The sequence below is a fragment of the Engystomops pustulosus genome, chromosome 1, assembly GCF_040894005.1.
Source record: "Engystomops pustulosus chromosome 1, aEngPut4.maternal, whole genome shotgun sequence".
In the NCBI taxonomy this organism is placed as follows: Eukaryota; Metazoa; Chordata; class Amphibia; order Anura; family Leptodactylidae; genus Engystomops; species Engystomops pustulosus.
This window is the reverse complement of record NC_092411.1, coordinates 78,803,017-78,819,627: the sequence shown is the minus strand read 5'-3', so window position 1 is coordinate 78,819,627 and position 16,611 is coordinate 78,803,017. Positions and strand designations below refer to the sequence as shown.

The window sequence follows — 16,611 nt, the reverse complement described above, 5'->3', positions numbered from 1 at the left end:
GAGTGCCGCAATTGCTCACGGCGGACCGAAGCGGATGCATCTATTAACTTAGAAGCAGTGTTTAGAGCAATTTTAAGCAAGATCCGAAGGAGTTTTTGCGTCGAGTTGTCACCGTTGATGAAACCTGGATTCATCATAACACACCAGAAACTAAGCAACAATCAAAACAATGGATTTCTCCAGGTGTATCTGCTCCAAAGAAGGCGAAGATGGTCCAATCGGCCGGAAAGGTCTTGGCAACGATTTTTTGGGATGCGAGAGGCGTCATCCTCATGGATTTTTTAGAAAAAGGAAGAACGATCACTGGACAATACTACAGTGAGTTATTGGACTGCTTCGACAAAAAAATTAAAGGCGACACAGCCGCATTTGGCAAACAAGAAGATGCTGTTTTACCACGAAAGCGCACATTCATCTGGAGTTGTTGCAGCCAAACTGCATGAATTGCGTTATGAATTGCTGCCGCACCCCCGTATTCACATGAAGAAATGGCTTGCGGGAAAAAAATTAGCTCAAACGAGGTAGTTATCACCGAGACAAAGGCGTATTTTGAAGAATTCGACAAATCCTATTTTTTGGAGGGGTCAAAAAATGGCAGGAACGTTGGGAGAAGTGTATCTTTCTAAAAAATGTTAAAAAATCTTTTGGAAAAATGGTGTCTTCATTTCTAACACGGGTGCTTATTGAACCACCCTCTTATAGCTGCTGTAACGTGTTACTGGGCCGTCACCGGGGAAAAAAAAGTAGTTTTTTCATCAAAAGGTACCATGCAGAGTCATCACACTAGAAGCGATGGGACACACTTACAGTCATGCATAAGATACTATGTATGGCTTATGTTGGCTTATTCAGAGGTGACATGCTCCCTTAAAGATCACTCGCCCTTTCCCTTGAACACACATAAATAAAGTTTTTTTTATAACTTATGCCTGTTGTTACGGTGCAAACTTTGACAGGTTTTGATCATTGACAGATGAATACATTTGCCCCATCAGGTATCCCCACATATGAAAATGTTGTATCTATTAAAACATTAAAATGACCAAATCGAAGCCTTTTAGCCATTTTGCTACCCATAAAATTGGATTTAAAAAAAAATGTGGGGATACTAAATTTTTTTCAAAAGATTTTTACATTTTATGGTATTAAAACTTAACAAAACAATATAAATAAATTTGGCAATTCTGTGTAAAATTAGGAGGATAAAATTAGGAGGATATTCAATTAGGACAATGAAAGGCAAAAATACAAAGCCCGTAAGAAAAAGGCTCAACTGCATTATTTTTTTGGCAATTTTTTCAGCTTCTCAGTACATTACACAGAATATTAAATGGAGCCAGTAGGGCGTACAATTTGTCTTGCAGAAAAAAACCCTCATTATGGTTTTGTAAATAGAAAAATAAAAAAAAGTCATGTTTTTTAAAAGCTAAAGAATAAAGAAATAGCAAAAAGGCAGTAGCGTTAAGGGGTTAATAAACATCAGTAGGACAAAGAGCAAGAGGCTAGGTGCTAAAAGTATTGGTCATTATACAACCCTGTTATACGGAGACTGAAGGACAATGTCAGAACTAGAAAACGCCATCTTTTTCACTTTTACCCCCTCTTTTATACTATGGCCTTCCACAACAATCTATCATCTAGGAGCAAAACAGAGTATTTACTGGACACCACGCAGTGTTATTCACAAAAGCAACAATGAACCTGGGAGGTCGCACAAAATGCTTTTCAAAGTCTAAAAAAACAGAAATAACTAGAAGTCCCAGAAGCCTTGGGTATACATGATGTATATTAAAGGGAACTAGTCATTTAAATTAACCCAAACAAAATTAAAAAAAAGCATTGTCCTCATCTCCAAATGGTTGTTTTCCATGGCTGCAATGTTAAAAAATCAGTATGAAAATCATCTGATGCGAGTCCGTTCATAACGGGGTCCAGTATATGCAGATATATTGCTCTGCCCAATTGTTCCTGATTGACAGGTCTCACTGCTAGACCTTGCTGCTCTATGGAACTAGTACTTAAGGACGGTCTGCCAATATTCAACTACAGACATATAGGGGCACATTGACTAAGGGTCTGCAAACCGCATTTTGGTCGGATTTCCGGTTTGTGCTGCATTTAACAGGGGTTCTTGGCGCACGCGATCAGATTTTGGCGCAATCCGTTCATGCAACACAAATCAGGCGGCATGGCCGTCGGACAACCCGACTGATTCGGACGGGGCACGGGATTTAACATTCAAGTTGTGTCGCAAGACATGTGCTCACATACACCGGGAAGAAGATGGTGAACTCCGGCGGACAGGAGAAGCAAGACATGAAGGATATCAGGCTCACGAACTTGGTGAATCGCGCCGGACTTCATCCTCATTGGACAGTCTGGATCGGGGATTGTGACAGAACGGGGTACGTCAATGTGCCCCACTAGGTCTTACACAGTAAATCGCTGGAACATTGAGAGAGAGCTCTTTTACTTCATTGATCACATCATGTCATGTGACCAGGGTGATGTCATCTTAAGGTCCTTTACCCAATAACAATTGCTTTACCTAGTAACATTAACATCTATCCCTGTTTGTATCTGATCACATGAAATCACAGCAGCCTCCATGGAGGATGGGGAGAAGTAGAAGTCCATGGAGGCATTCTGTAATTTCATGTGATCAGATAGATACATGAAGTAGATGTTTATGTTACTAGGTAAATTATCTTAGACGACGTCCCCCTGGTCACATAACAAGAAGTGCTGAATGGTAAAGAGGCATATGGCATGGGGAGCAGTAGACAAGTAGGGCCGGCCGAGCAGGATATCCCCCATCTGATGCCAGGTGAGATAACAATAAGTTGATTTTATGGGGATGTGAAGGAAACATTTTTAGCTAAAAGAAGGGTGTCATTTAGTCAATAGGGCTCTATGGGAACCTGTCACGAAATGTATTTGTGAAAATATGGAGAAAGGTTCCCTTTAAGGCAATGTGTAAACTGTATGTTGGTTTGATTATTGGTTGGCCCAGTTACTGCAGAAACTATATAAAGAAATTGGCAAAGGTCAGCTAGGTGGGCAGGGGTGAGCTTGTACTGCACCATTTCAGTGGTAGAAGAGGATAAGCCCACAGAGAGAAAAAGGTGTCATTCATTCCTGGTAAGTCTTTTTATAAAAGGGAAACAAGAACTTGTCTGGTTTGACCACGTTAGATATTAATGATTACACAGTGTAACAATGGAAAATACAATATCTGAATTTAACAAAGTATGACTTACTTTCTCACAGTATATAGACAAAAGGAAGAGGTATTGTGTGGGAAAACCGCTATCTGTCCTACAGGCAGATGAAATGCATGTGGTAAAAGCCCTGGGTTTGTCTGCAGTAACCCAAGGGTTAATGCAGACATGATAAGCAGGAATAGTCTGTTTTGTATGTGTTGGCCTAGCTAACACAGACACATTTGTAATGTCCGTACTGGGCCTGCTTATTATGGAGTAGGGGTAGGCTGGTAGTGGGACTCCTACTCCACCCGGGCTTCAGTCCTGGGTTTGTGAATTGCCCACAGGTGCGGGTCTCAGGCCTCGTTAGGGCCTGATTTAATCTACAGGCCAGAAGCAGTAGGAGAGGCCCTACCTGGAGAGCTGAAAGCGAGATTGCATTCTCACAGCAAAGGTAACTGAGGGTCTCCGGTCTTGCTGCTGGCCAAGAGCGGGTGCCAGGCAGCCTGGTACCCGGATAGCTAGGGTCCGTCAAATGTATTAGACAGCGCCTAGCCGGGCAGGAATTACTTTTGTAATGTTTTTGCATGTGCCTAAGCCAAGGCTGAATTTGTGTTCTGTGTTGCAAGTGTGAATAAACACTTAAGTTGGACTTTAAAACTACGTGTGTCACTGCTTCCTGCACTGCTACCAGTCAACTACCAGAGCAATTCCCCACAATACATACATACATATATATATATATATACATACACATATATATATATATATATATATATATATATATATATATATATATATATATATATATATATATATATATATATATATATATATATATATACACACACACACACATACAAAAGAAATGAAGCTGGAAATAAAAATACAAAGATTTCCAGAGGAGCATCACAACTCAACAATTCAACAAAAGAAATCAGAAAGACACCTAAGAGGCATATCGATAAAGCCAGACACTCTCAGGCAATGATTGGAAAGATACAAATCCTCAGCAGATAAGATAAGCAAAAATCATGATTACAGAAAGAAATTGTAAAGATCAAAGGCTTCATAGTTTACAACAGAAAGAGGTTAAATGAAAAGATTAAGATGAAGGGCTCTCCAATCTGCTTGACAGTAGTGTGGGTATTATGGGCAGGCTTGAACCTGTGCCAATTTCAATTAGCTTCTTATTCTGTTGCACTATCTGGTTGTAACAGTCAGGAAAATGAAACACATAAAACACACATCAGTTCCTCACTTAGGCCTGAGACATATGGGTTGGAATTGCTGAGGACTATCAAAAGAGACTTGTTTCTGCTGCAGTTTTAAGCCATGAGTGTTGAGCAGACCTGAACCACAATGTTCTGGTTTGTAGAAAACTTTGCATGTTCAGGTTCCCCGGACCTAACCCTGGGTTCAGCGCCCACCCTGCGATTAATGACTGGGTGCTAATTTTTTAACTACCGCTGGTAATGCCGCCAGGGGCATATGAATCTCAGTGGGTGCTCCTGTTAGCACGAACCTGCTGCCGTAAATGTTGCTGGAGACTTTGCTATCAGCATTTAAACAGTTAACACCCACGTTCAGTGTGTGCAGGTTTTTTAAAATTGCGTTTTTGCCAAACCTGAATTTCAACAGGTCTACTAGACACGATAGTTCTTAGAAAGCTGTATTGAAGTTACCCATTAAAAGGCATTGGGGTGGGATGTCCGTGGGATGTCCGCTCTTGACCTGATTGATGTCTCATCAACCAGATACATCATCACAAGCCATACATACCTTCAGTTACTGCCACCAAGCTTGTGACGACCTACCCGGATAATGTGACTTGTGGCAATTCTGGAGACCTCCCATTGTGACACTTCAATATGCCCCAGGTTTTTAATGCACTGAATGAATGAGTGTTGCAAGTCCCACCTAACACCTGGAGGTTTGTGAGCAGCGCTTGCATCACTAAGGGAACTCATTGCCAAGTTTTCATGTATCGCTACATATTTGGACATTTTATAACTTTTCAAGCTACATGAAGGAAGATAAATATATGTAAGTAATAAAATGATTCCATACCCATGTAATACAATAATTAACACGGGGCATTTATTTGTACGCCTTGTCATTATCAGTGGTTTTAGCAGTCCAGACAACCTTCTACAAATCTGTAGTTGGTGCAAGTTTCAATCATCATCAAATGAAGTCATCAAACTTGGCTCTGCACTCACTACCCCCCTGCCTCTAAATTGCCAAGGTGGTGAAAAGCCTCTAGTTGTTCTAAAATTTTGGCGCAAATAGAGATTAAAAAGCCACAAAACCAATGATTTTGAACATTTATATAGTTAGTTATATAGCCACGAATTAAAGTAAGAAAAAAAGACAAAAGAGCAGCAATACCTTAAGCAGCCGGAGGTGTTCTTAAACACTGTGGTCCATTCTGCATCTCGGGGCTTGGAATCCTCATTTGGTTCATTCTCCCAGCCAGAATGGGGTATGATCACCTCATTAGTTAGGGTTTGGAGTCCATGGTTGATGATCACCATTTTTAAGGGTTCGTATGAGGACAGATTCCACAGGGTACCTATGAGGGGAACAACACAAATGCGGCTGTCAACAACAGTAAATGATTCACATGACCGGGATTAAATGGCATGCAGTTTTCTGTCATTTGTGTTCTCTTGCCAATTATGTCATAAGGGTGGCATATGCTGCAAGTAATAACAGAGCAATTATAATATTAAAGAAGCAAACACACAGACACAAGTGGATCCAGACAGAAATACTTTTCTATAATGTGTAATGATTATTCAACTTATCGGTAATTAAACATACAACCCTCAAAGGTAACTGCAAAAGGAAACCCGCTGCTCGCCACGTGATACCAGTGATCAATACCACAGATCTCCATTTAGCCATTTATCATAATTTGAGATCATAAATGCTGACTTGCACTATTGAGATACAAACCCACTATAACAAGAGGATAAAAGCATTCACTATCCTGCTAGCTCTACAGAGACTCACAGAATCAATACAATCATTACAGGACACAGATTGTGACTCTGTCTCAATTTGTTATCAAGCAGTCCAGATACTGCTCTCACCTATTCTGTCCCAAACCCAAATCTTTATAATGCATACATTCTGCAGATACAGACTGGATTTATTGTACAATATTGCATATTATTATCTGAATTTACCGTGTCTGGTGAGTAATAATATTTTCACAATCCTTTATCCCAGACCAATCAGTGCTAATGATGGTTCTTTTCATTGTAACTAAGCTAAAAGACTACGGTAGCTACAGAAGTACTACTCTGTGACCACCTACTACTGCCAAGAGTGGCCCTGGGCTATGATCACACTCTGGCGTCTTCATTGCAGAACCACCCAGGCCTAATAATTCAATGCACTACAATCACAGTCTAGTGTAATATACAACTGATCAAATGATAACATATGCAACCCTCCATGTGCGAAATAAAAAATGTGAAAGAAAGTCAAGTTCATATTCTTATTACAGAAAAAACGAGGTACAACTATCATTAGGCAAAAACCATAGACACACGTTTCTGTACATAAGATATGTGTACATGTAAATATAAATGATGAAGTGCTGGGGATCATGTTGTATCTCCCCTGATTCCAGTAATGAACATTCACAATAACAACATACTGAAGAATGGTAAAAAGAGGAAAGGGCAGAGTCTTGTTTGTTTTCTTAAGTGTCTGGGAGGGATGCTTGCCATTTTTCACCCAGACTCCTGGGCCCTCCCTAAGAAATTACAGACTAGTGTTTTCACTTAAAGGCAAGCCAGGGATGTCAAACGCTTGCCAGATATCTTAGGTGACAGCCATTCAATGACCGCAGCTGCCAAAGAATGATATGGCCAGCCGCGCTTCACACAAGTCTGGCTGGAAAACTAACAACACAAAAAACCAGGATACGATTTGTCTTGCAGAATCCTTCATCAATGAAGATTATAATGAAGATGGAATTAACTCACTTCACAAAATAGAATAAATTACAGTTACTTATTGATACTTTTTCCAAATGTACATTTACAGATAAGGTTTCCCTTCTCTTCTTTAAAGGAAACCTAGCATCACAGATCTACTTATTAAGGTAGATCTGGTGGTAGGTGCCTCTAATGTATGTAAGGATAGCCCTTTTAAGGACTAATCCTTTAGTCCCCTTTATATTTTTTAATCTTTAATTGTGGTAATATACTAATTTACCAAAGAGGCTACTGGGGCGTGGAATAGCCGGAGCGGAGACTACACAATGCGGCTACTCCACGCCCCAGTAGCCTCCTCCCAGATATCTTCAGCAAGCAGCTACAAGGAGCTGCATGCCCTCGTGCGTGAAGCCATCGTTCTGCGCATGCGCAGTACCTCTGGCTTTGGACCTGAGACCACGCAGGAAATATCTGATTTGAAAAAAACAAACAAATACACTTTAGTCAACTGTGCCATTTACACAAAAAATAGAAGAAACTGTTGAAAGGCAGATAAAGTGCAGAATCATTATTAGAACTCATTTGCCTAAAAAAATGCTACACATTCAATCCCAATAAAAACAAAAATATTATTTTTTTGTTAATTCTTAACATAAAAAGTATAGAAAAACGCATTAAACTGTTAAAAGAATGGCAGTGCCCAGATATTTCTTTCAAAACTCAAAAGTGGCTAAACCATTGTATCCAAGAATTTCTTAAGATCTGTATTGCATGAAGACAATAAACTTTTGGCACCCCTGAACGGGTATTCCAGCCTGGCAATATTGGACAACATTCCACCTTCATACTTTTTTGGTCACAAAGACTGCCACCTATGGGCTTCCCATGGAATTTAATAAAATGGCAGAGAAGGTGCTGATAATAAATGGACGGTGGTCATTACACCTACCTGTTATGAGCTCTCTCACTTCCATGTCATTTGTCTTCCTCAGAAGTCGTATTAAAGCGGGAATACCATCACAGTTCTTAATTGACACTTTGTTTTCGTTATCTTTTCCATATGAAATATTACGGAGGGCTCCGCAGGCTTTTCTGTGGACTTCAGGCTTGGGGTGGTCTAATAAACCCACGAGAATGGGGATGCCTTTAAGATGTCTTACCTCTTTCTTTATTTTATCATTTTCATAACACAAGTGCTGCAAATAGGCAGCTGCATTAGACTTGACTGGGTCAATTGGATGATTGAGCATTGCAATGACCTCAGGAAGGTCAGGATCTCTCCATCGGGGATCTTTGCGGATGCTGTCAATGGAAGGCGAACGCTTTCCCAATCGGTCTATGCTGGCAAGGCTTCCTCTCTCAGGCTGAGCCAGTGGTGCGGCATAGCCACCATGAAGGTAGGGGATTCTCTCTTCAATAAGTTCTGAATCCAGGGGTTCATCATAAGCCCTGCAGAAGTAAATACAAACACTTATAAAAAAGCATTCATATGCAGCATTGTACACTGAAAAAAAAATTATGTTTTAATCCTGATGAAATGAAGATACTGTCAACATGATAAACGATCCCAAGGAAAGTAAACATTTAGAGAATGTGTCAGATAATGCTTTGCCATCCACAGTTTCACCTCCATCAGATATGGCTGCATGTATTGCTGTCAATGTAAGCACTGGGATCTTGTCGGATTAGAAGACACCCTGAGGACTGCATACAATGTTCCCACATCAGCTCTTGTGTGACAAGAAATTGGCAGTGTGCGGGCATATAGAAGAAGCTGGTATGCTATCCAGTTGGAGCATTACTCACCTATCTGATAATGTTTTAGGGTGAACAGTATAATAAAATCAAGAGCAAGGGAGTCAGAGTAATCTACAAATATAAAAATGACCCCCAAGAATAAGATGGGAAGAGCATAGGTCAGCTCTATGAAATCTGAAAATTAGTCTTATTCTGTAATGTGTTTGATGTATAAAACTGGCCAAGCGAAAAAAAATAAATAAATAATCAACCATACAGAATATTTACATACAGAAATATTAAGATATATACTTTATCACACAGAAGGAATAAATCAGTGACTGAATGAAAGGATCTGTTCCAGGAGACTCAGCAGAAAATCGCCCTGACCCCCAAAATGTTTCTCATTAATATAAAACGCCAGACCACACACTGCTGGAGGAGCTTCATCTCAAGGGGTGATGACTAGATCTGTAAAACAATCGACTAATAAGAAGAACATTCACACCCTGTCTTGCCGAACTACTGTATGTTTAGATAGAATCACGTGTTTCGTATTTTCTAGCACCCCTAAACTTCATGCTTGGCCATGTCTCGGCACAATGTTATAGCAGGGGTGTGACTCAGAGGACGCGTAGTAAAATGAGTCTCTCGTATCATCAAGCACAGAGAATAGATGCTGCTGATATCAGCCAATTCAAGAAAAGCCAAAAACAGCTTAATCAGAAAAAACATTATGCTGGACCTCGCCAGAAGCTGGGTCTGAAGCTTCAGCTATTGAAAACACCAGATATTAGTCCTTCAGGCAGAAGGGTGATAAACATCTGCTCATTAACCACCAAGACCTAGGGGAACTACTAAGGTGCAGACCAGATTTCAATTAGTTTTCACATATGCCAATTATTACAACTACTTAAATCCAGCCTTGTGCATATAGTTATAATACAACTTAAGTTTTGTATTGGGTTATAATATGGCACCCATAGGGATGCATGGATTTTCACAATATCTACATGTCTTTGATTTCACTGTGTGGACCATCAACCTACTGCAGTGTTGATCCAGAGGGAGGGAAAAACCCATAACCCATAAATCAAGTAGCGCTTACTGGGGAAAGAGAGAATAAATCCCTGGATTGACTTTTAGAAGTATCTCTGTACATAGTACGGAAGAGATGACCATATACAAACTTCCCATTCGGGTGCACCCGGTATGACCCCTACATATTGGACAGCCAATCTGGTAAATTTACATCCCTAGCTACTAGTGATGCCTGTGATTGGCCAAAAGGAGACCCCTGGCCAATCTGAGCTATGGCTAGATGCTAGGGGTGTAACGGGAAGTTTGGATCAGCTCATCTATACCCATAACCCATCTTTTCACTCTAATCCTCATTTCCTAATTACCTACACGGCGCAAAATTAATTTAGTTTTTCCACCTACAAAAAAAAAATGAAGAGGTATGTAAGTTTTATCGTAGGTGTACTTCAACTGTGATAGACAGAATCGAAAGAAAATAGGAAACCTTCACTGATTATATGGGGCATCAGATGAGCATCTGATGTTCTATATCAGTGAAGGCGAACCTATTGAAGACAGAGTGCCCAAGCTACAACCAAAACCCACTTATATGTCACAAAGTGCCAACATTTAAGCAGTAACTTATTGGAACCTGCTGTATCACAGGTTTTAATTGTATTGGCATCCTGAGTACACCAATACAATTGAAAGATGATGGAGAAATTTGGATTGTAGCTTCCCACCAAGGTCCCCTGAAGAGGAAGGATCAGGTAACCCAGAGCAGGAGCACCAAAGATAATCCATCTCTATCCACACCTTCTTGCTCCTCCTGTAGTCCTGCCACCCAAGGATGTTGCTTTAAATATAGCACAGAGCTTGGCACGTCCTGGGCTGTATTGGATCACAGGGGAAAGCCTGGAGTCCTATCTGGCAAACTCTAAATTGGGTGGAAGGCCTGGGTGCCCACAGAAAGAGCTCTGAGTGCAACCTCTGGCATCAGTGCCATAGGTTCGCCACCGCTGTTCTATATTGACCACTATTTATATTGTGATCATTGGCTGGGTGGGGATTGTGGTAAATGCTGTTGCTATAATTTGGTGTATGTTACATTATTATTAAGATTTATAATAAAAAAAAGTGTGAGTGGTGTGATTGGGGCTGGACCAGCAGGTGAGTCTCTGTATATATGGTATATAATAATGTAAATAATGCTTCTGTTATGTGTTTTATTATGATAAGTACCACGATTATTGTTAGGTTTTCTATTTTACATTTTAATAAAAGATCTACAGCCTCGCCTCACCTCAGATGTGCGGTTCTTACTGCCAAACCTGTGTACCCCCTCCGTTCTATGTAATCACCAATGTACAGGCTTCTCTGTAGTCCTAAGGACCCTTATGCTGCAGCATTATTTTCTATTTAATGTATAAATCTATTTACTCTGATCCCGTGTAAACAGTGACTGGACCATTATACATACATTATAGATTGTAAGCCTATGCCTGGTAAGGTACTCGAGGGGATGTACATCTCACCCACATTGCTCAGATGGGTGAGATGATGGTGTCTGTTTTTCAGCAAAAAGCAATGTTTTCTGAGCATTTTTTAAGTGCTGTGATCAGAGTTTGATCTTTTAGAGAATGTCTGGTAGGCTGATAGTGGGACTTGCCATTCCCATCACCTCCAGTCCACATCTTGTGGACACTCCTAGGGAAGCCCAGGTGTCTGGGTGTATAAGAAGTCTGTGGCTTTCTACCGAAGGGTGATGCCACACATGGCGTTCTTAGACCGTTTTTGGGCAGTTTTTAGATTGTAAAAAACGCATCCGTTTTTCAAAAACGCATCCTTTTTTTGAAAATGATTGCGTTTTTGTCCAGTTTTTCGAATTTGCGCAATTAAAAAGCTTTTTTAACGCATGCGTTAACTAAAAACGGCCCAAAAACGCCATGTGTGGCATCACCCTTAGCCTCTTCTAGCAAAGGTGTTTGCTTTTGCTGGAGACTATCTTGGACTCTCTGAACTATCCGTTATTACAGGTTAGTAACCAATTTCTGTTTAGCAAGTCGTGTTTATTTTTATGCTGCATTTTAATATCGCTGTTGGAGTGAATAAAACTCAACATTTAGACTGATAACCTAGGATTCTGGGTCATTGACAACCACCAGCACCCCCAGATCCTGGCAACAGATTGTAAACTCTGGCAAGCAGGACCCTAATTCCTTAGGTTTCATATGACCATGTAACTGGAGATGAACAGGTCCAAACTTCCCATTCAGGTGTTCCCCACGCAACCCGAATAACCAATCTATCAAATTTACACCCCTAGCAACTAGCCATGGCTATGATTGGTCAGAGATGTCCCCTTGGCCAATCACAGCCATGGATAGTAGCTAGGGGCGTAAATTTGCCAAATTAGCAATTCGTCAGCCAATCCAGCAATATGTTCAGGTTGTGTGGGGCGCACCCGAACCCCAAAGTTTGGCTCCATTAATCTTTACTCGTAATGTCTTATATTGCTTGTATATGTACTTATGATCTGTAAAATGCTGCTAAACAAATAGATTTTTTTTATGTATTTATTTCTTATTAAGCTTTTACTATCCATCAGTGGGTAGAGGATGTTATGAACCAGACAAACTCTTATGTGAGCAGAACCTTTTGCAACCTATTCATTATACAAAGATTTTGCTTTATTTACAAAAAAATCCCACAATTCCTATAATTGTTTATTTAAGATTAGCTACTTGAACAAACTGTTTAGACGAGCTACTTATTAACAGTGAAGCTTTGCAGATCCTACATCCACATTTTGGCCTGAGTGGAGGTGTATCACATCAAATGCCTCCTATGAATCTCTGCTACATGACAATCTACTCAACACAAACCATCTGACATAATAGATCATCTAGGACAAAGGGAGAGGCAAAGATCAATCCCTGCTATAGTGAGGTGTACACAAATGTGAGCAATACTCTTTACAAGGCCCTCTTAGGCCGCAAACACACAGGCCATGAGAGGGACGTATAGCGGTCCCCATAGACGCTGTACACGGGGCGGCACTATTTCCTATGGAGAGGGGAGGTGTTAGCAGCGCTCGTCCATCCTCCACTCCAGTGCACCGACATGTGCTCACCCGGGCTACAGAAAGTCTCAGAATGTGGGACAAGTCAATGCAGTTTTGACGTTACGTCAACTCAACTTGTCTTAAAGGAAACCTACCACTACAGATCTAGCTATTTAAATAGATCTGGTGGTAGGTGCATCTAACAAATTTAAGAAAAGACCTTTTTAGGGATAATCCTTTAGGCCCTACAATCTTTTAGAAAGTTAAATGGCCTTGATTTGCAATTTCCAAAGAGGCTACTGGGGCGTTGAGTAGCCGGAGCTGAGGCTATGCCTCCTTGTAGCTCGTCCGTGAAGCAGGAGTTCTGCGCATGCGCAGTAGCTCCCACTTTGGAGCGGAGATTGCGCAGACCATGCCCTGTGTTCTGCACATGCGCAGAACTCAGGCTTCGCTGACAAGAGTGCACAGCTTCTTGTAGCTGCAGATATCTGGTAGAAGGATCAAAGAGGCGTGGAGTGGCCATTTGGCGTAGCCTCAGCTCCGGCTACTCCACGCCCCAGTAGCCTCTTTAGAAAATTTGCATATCAATGCCATTAAACTTTCAAAAAGATTGTGGGGACTAAAGGATTAGCCCTACAAAGGGATATCCTTACATTTGTTAGATGCACCTACCACCGGATCTACCTTAATAGGTGGATCTTTGGTGGTAGGTTTCCTTTAAAGTGAACAAAAAAAAAAAAAAAAGATAAATTACTATAAAGCAGAAATGAGCTTTTAAAACAACTTTTAATTTTAAAAATGTATATTGAAGGTGAAAATCGTAAACTGCAATATACTTTATAAAAGGAAGAAAAAAAAGATTTCCAGCTACCATATTTTCCAGCATATAAGACGAAAAGTGAGGTGGCACTGCACTGGGAAGATGTACTGTAAGTGAAGCGGCCCTGTGCCCAGAAAAACATGCCTCTTTCCCCCGGCCCACCCTTGTATCCTATTAATTCCTTCTCGCCAAGGCCCTTTTGTGATTTTGCATTTTCATGTTTGACTCACCACATTCAAAAACTTTATTTTTCCACGTAAAGAGCTTGTTTTCTGTGCATCAAAATGCACTTTCTTGTGGGCTTATTATATTTTCATAGATCGGACATTTTGGGATGTGGCAATAACTAACATGTTTGATTTTTACTTTTTATTTTTATATTAGTTCTAGGGAAATGGGAGAGATTTGAAATTTTGACTTAAACTGCCATACTACAGGGGTTGGGGATTTTACTGATCATTTATTACAATGTGCCACTGGAAGACCTGAGGCTATATGTTTTCTGACCTTTTGTTCCCTGATGGTAGGGGGAGAGATGATCTATGCTTTGCCGGCTGTGATTAAAGGGTTAACAACCACGATGATCGGTGCCAGCCTACTTTGTATGGCGAGGGCTCAGGATACCCAGCATATAAGACAATCCCTAGCTTTTTAGAAGATTTTCAGGGGTTAAAAAGTCTTCTTATACCCCAGAAAATAGAGCAGTGTTTATACTCACCTCCATTATTGATCCTTTGTTGCCTGCGCATGCACAATGAAAGAGTTATCCCGGCTTCACTTGCCTTACTAAGAGAGGAGGCACCTGGGGGGGATCTTGAGATGGGAGTCTGATGAGCCTCATTTGACTCACATCTAGGAGAGTACAAAAGGTTTTTTTTTAGGTCGTAATTTGTTCTTTGTACAGGTCCATAAGGACCTGTAGTTGCTTTAGAGTCCCAAATCCACCTTAGAGGTTTTCTTTAATACAACATGAGACATAGTAGGGCCAAGGGAAAGTAGAATTATTCTGAAATATTTATACTTTTTACTTATCTCGTGATTATTTAAGACATACCTACGTTTGGCAGGTTCTGATACACATTCCGTTATTAATAGTAGGGAAAAATAGCGCAGCAGCTGGCGTCTTTTTCCGCTTTTAATATTGGATGCACAAAGAACAGAAGGTGAACAGAAGACCTTTCATTCAACTACTTTTGTAAGTTTTTAGATTTTACAGTGTAAAGGAAAGCCCAGACTGAGCTGTAAACAGGGCACAGCATGTAATTAATACAGAGTTCAATTAAAACAAAATCTAAACTATTGTGTAAATATATTTCAGACCTTTACAACACAGTTATAAAGTCGGTTACCTTGTTTTGTGGGGCCTGGCTGTGAGGGGCATGCCAGGAAGGACTCTTCTATTCATTGTGGAATAATCCGGATCCAACTCATAACCTTCATCATCTGCCCCAAGACTCCGATTATCATCCTCTAGACCGTATGGCTCAGGCTGGAAACGCTCTGGCTGAGATCGGTTTAAGTCCACACTGCTTCCAATTGGTACTTGAGGCTGCGCAATAGGAACATAGTTCTCTCTACGGGTTGGGAGGGTATAACTGCCATCTTCGGGGCGATAGCTGTTTCCTGGAGTGTAAGCATATCGAGGGCGGTAATTCATTCCACGCGATAAGCTTCCATAGTTGTCTGGCATGTCTCCATAACCTTCGTGTGCCATGAAGGGTCTGTATGGGGTCTCGTGAGGATCCCCATAAGAATCGTTGTAACTGTTGTTGTAAGACCTAGTCAAAGTTGATGTTGCCTGAGGGGTAATAAAACGCTCCCCATTTTTCATGTATCTTCTGTCGATAGAATCGGTGTAACCACTGATTGGAGAAGAAGCATCAAGAACAGGCATCCCATCTGGGCCAAGTGGCACTTGACGCACTGTTCTTGTGGTGACTGTTTTTACCATCTTTGTAACCTGGAAAAGAGAAATATAATGAAAATGTTAAGCAAAAATACTATTTTACCGATATTGAACGTTATCAAGCTAAAAAATTACTTAATTGATATAGAAAAAGGGAGATTTACAATACATAACCAACAAGGGAAACAGCTATTCCACAAACCGCTAAAAACCCTTTTGCTTCAGGGACAAACAGTAGCGAAATAGTGAATAGGATTAGCGCATCAATTACTGGTGCAGAGTCAGATGCAGCTTTCAAACTTTGTAATACAAAAGCTAAATGCCAAGGTTACACAGCAATTGCCGAGTAAACCAATTGTTTTAAGATCTTTGTTTTTACTGTCAGTAAGTGGCTACATAATGTCTGCAAAGAAAATTCAACTGTGGACCAGGGTGGTCTTATGAATAAAGGAAACCGAGTATAAAAAAGGGCTTTGGAGTAGGGGTTGGAATAAAATGGAATGACTACAAAAATATAAATATATTTAAATATATAAATACGATTGATCAGGAAAACTGGATTAAGGAAATATTGCCCAGTGTATGTTCTCTCGGTTTACTGCTTTAGGTTTTAGTTTGCTTTTCCTCTGAGTGCAAAATTTGTAGAGGTTAGTTGCTCTGAGGGACTCTATACACTATACATAGAATAGGAGGAGTAAACTGTATTTTTACATCTCACATTCAGGAGTACAAACAAACGAAAAACTATAGTACCTGACTTACGGATGACCCCTAGTTAAAGATGGACCCCTCTGCCCACTGTGACCATGGTGAAGCTCTCTGAATGCTTTATTAAAGTTCCAGGCTGCAATGATCAGCTGTAAGGTGTCTGTAATGAAGCTTTATTGATAATCCTTGATCCCATTACA

At 40.5% G+C, this 16,611-nt stretch overlaps 1 protein-coding gene across 7 annotated transcripts in view; it reads right to left on the bottom strand.

Moving 5' to 3' along the window:
* Positions 1–16,611, bottom strand: part of ARVCF (ARVCF delta catenin family member) — a 463,598-nt gene that overhangs the window by 50,739 nt on the left and 396,248 nt on the right. For all 7 annotated transcript variants that reach the window (XM_072144471.1, XM_072144475.1, XM_072144474.1 and 4 more), the window contains 3 exons: positions 15,147–15,757; positions 8,106–8,605; positions 5,595–5,778 (listed from right to left, as the gene is read on the bottom strand). In XM_072144471.1, coding sequence (XP_072000572.1) covers positions 5,595–5,778; positions 8,106–8,605; positions 15,147–15,757 — 1,295 coding nt within the window. The remainder of the gene's footprint in view (positions 1–5,594; positions 5,779–8,105; positions 8,606–15,146; positions 15,758–16,611) is intronic.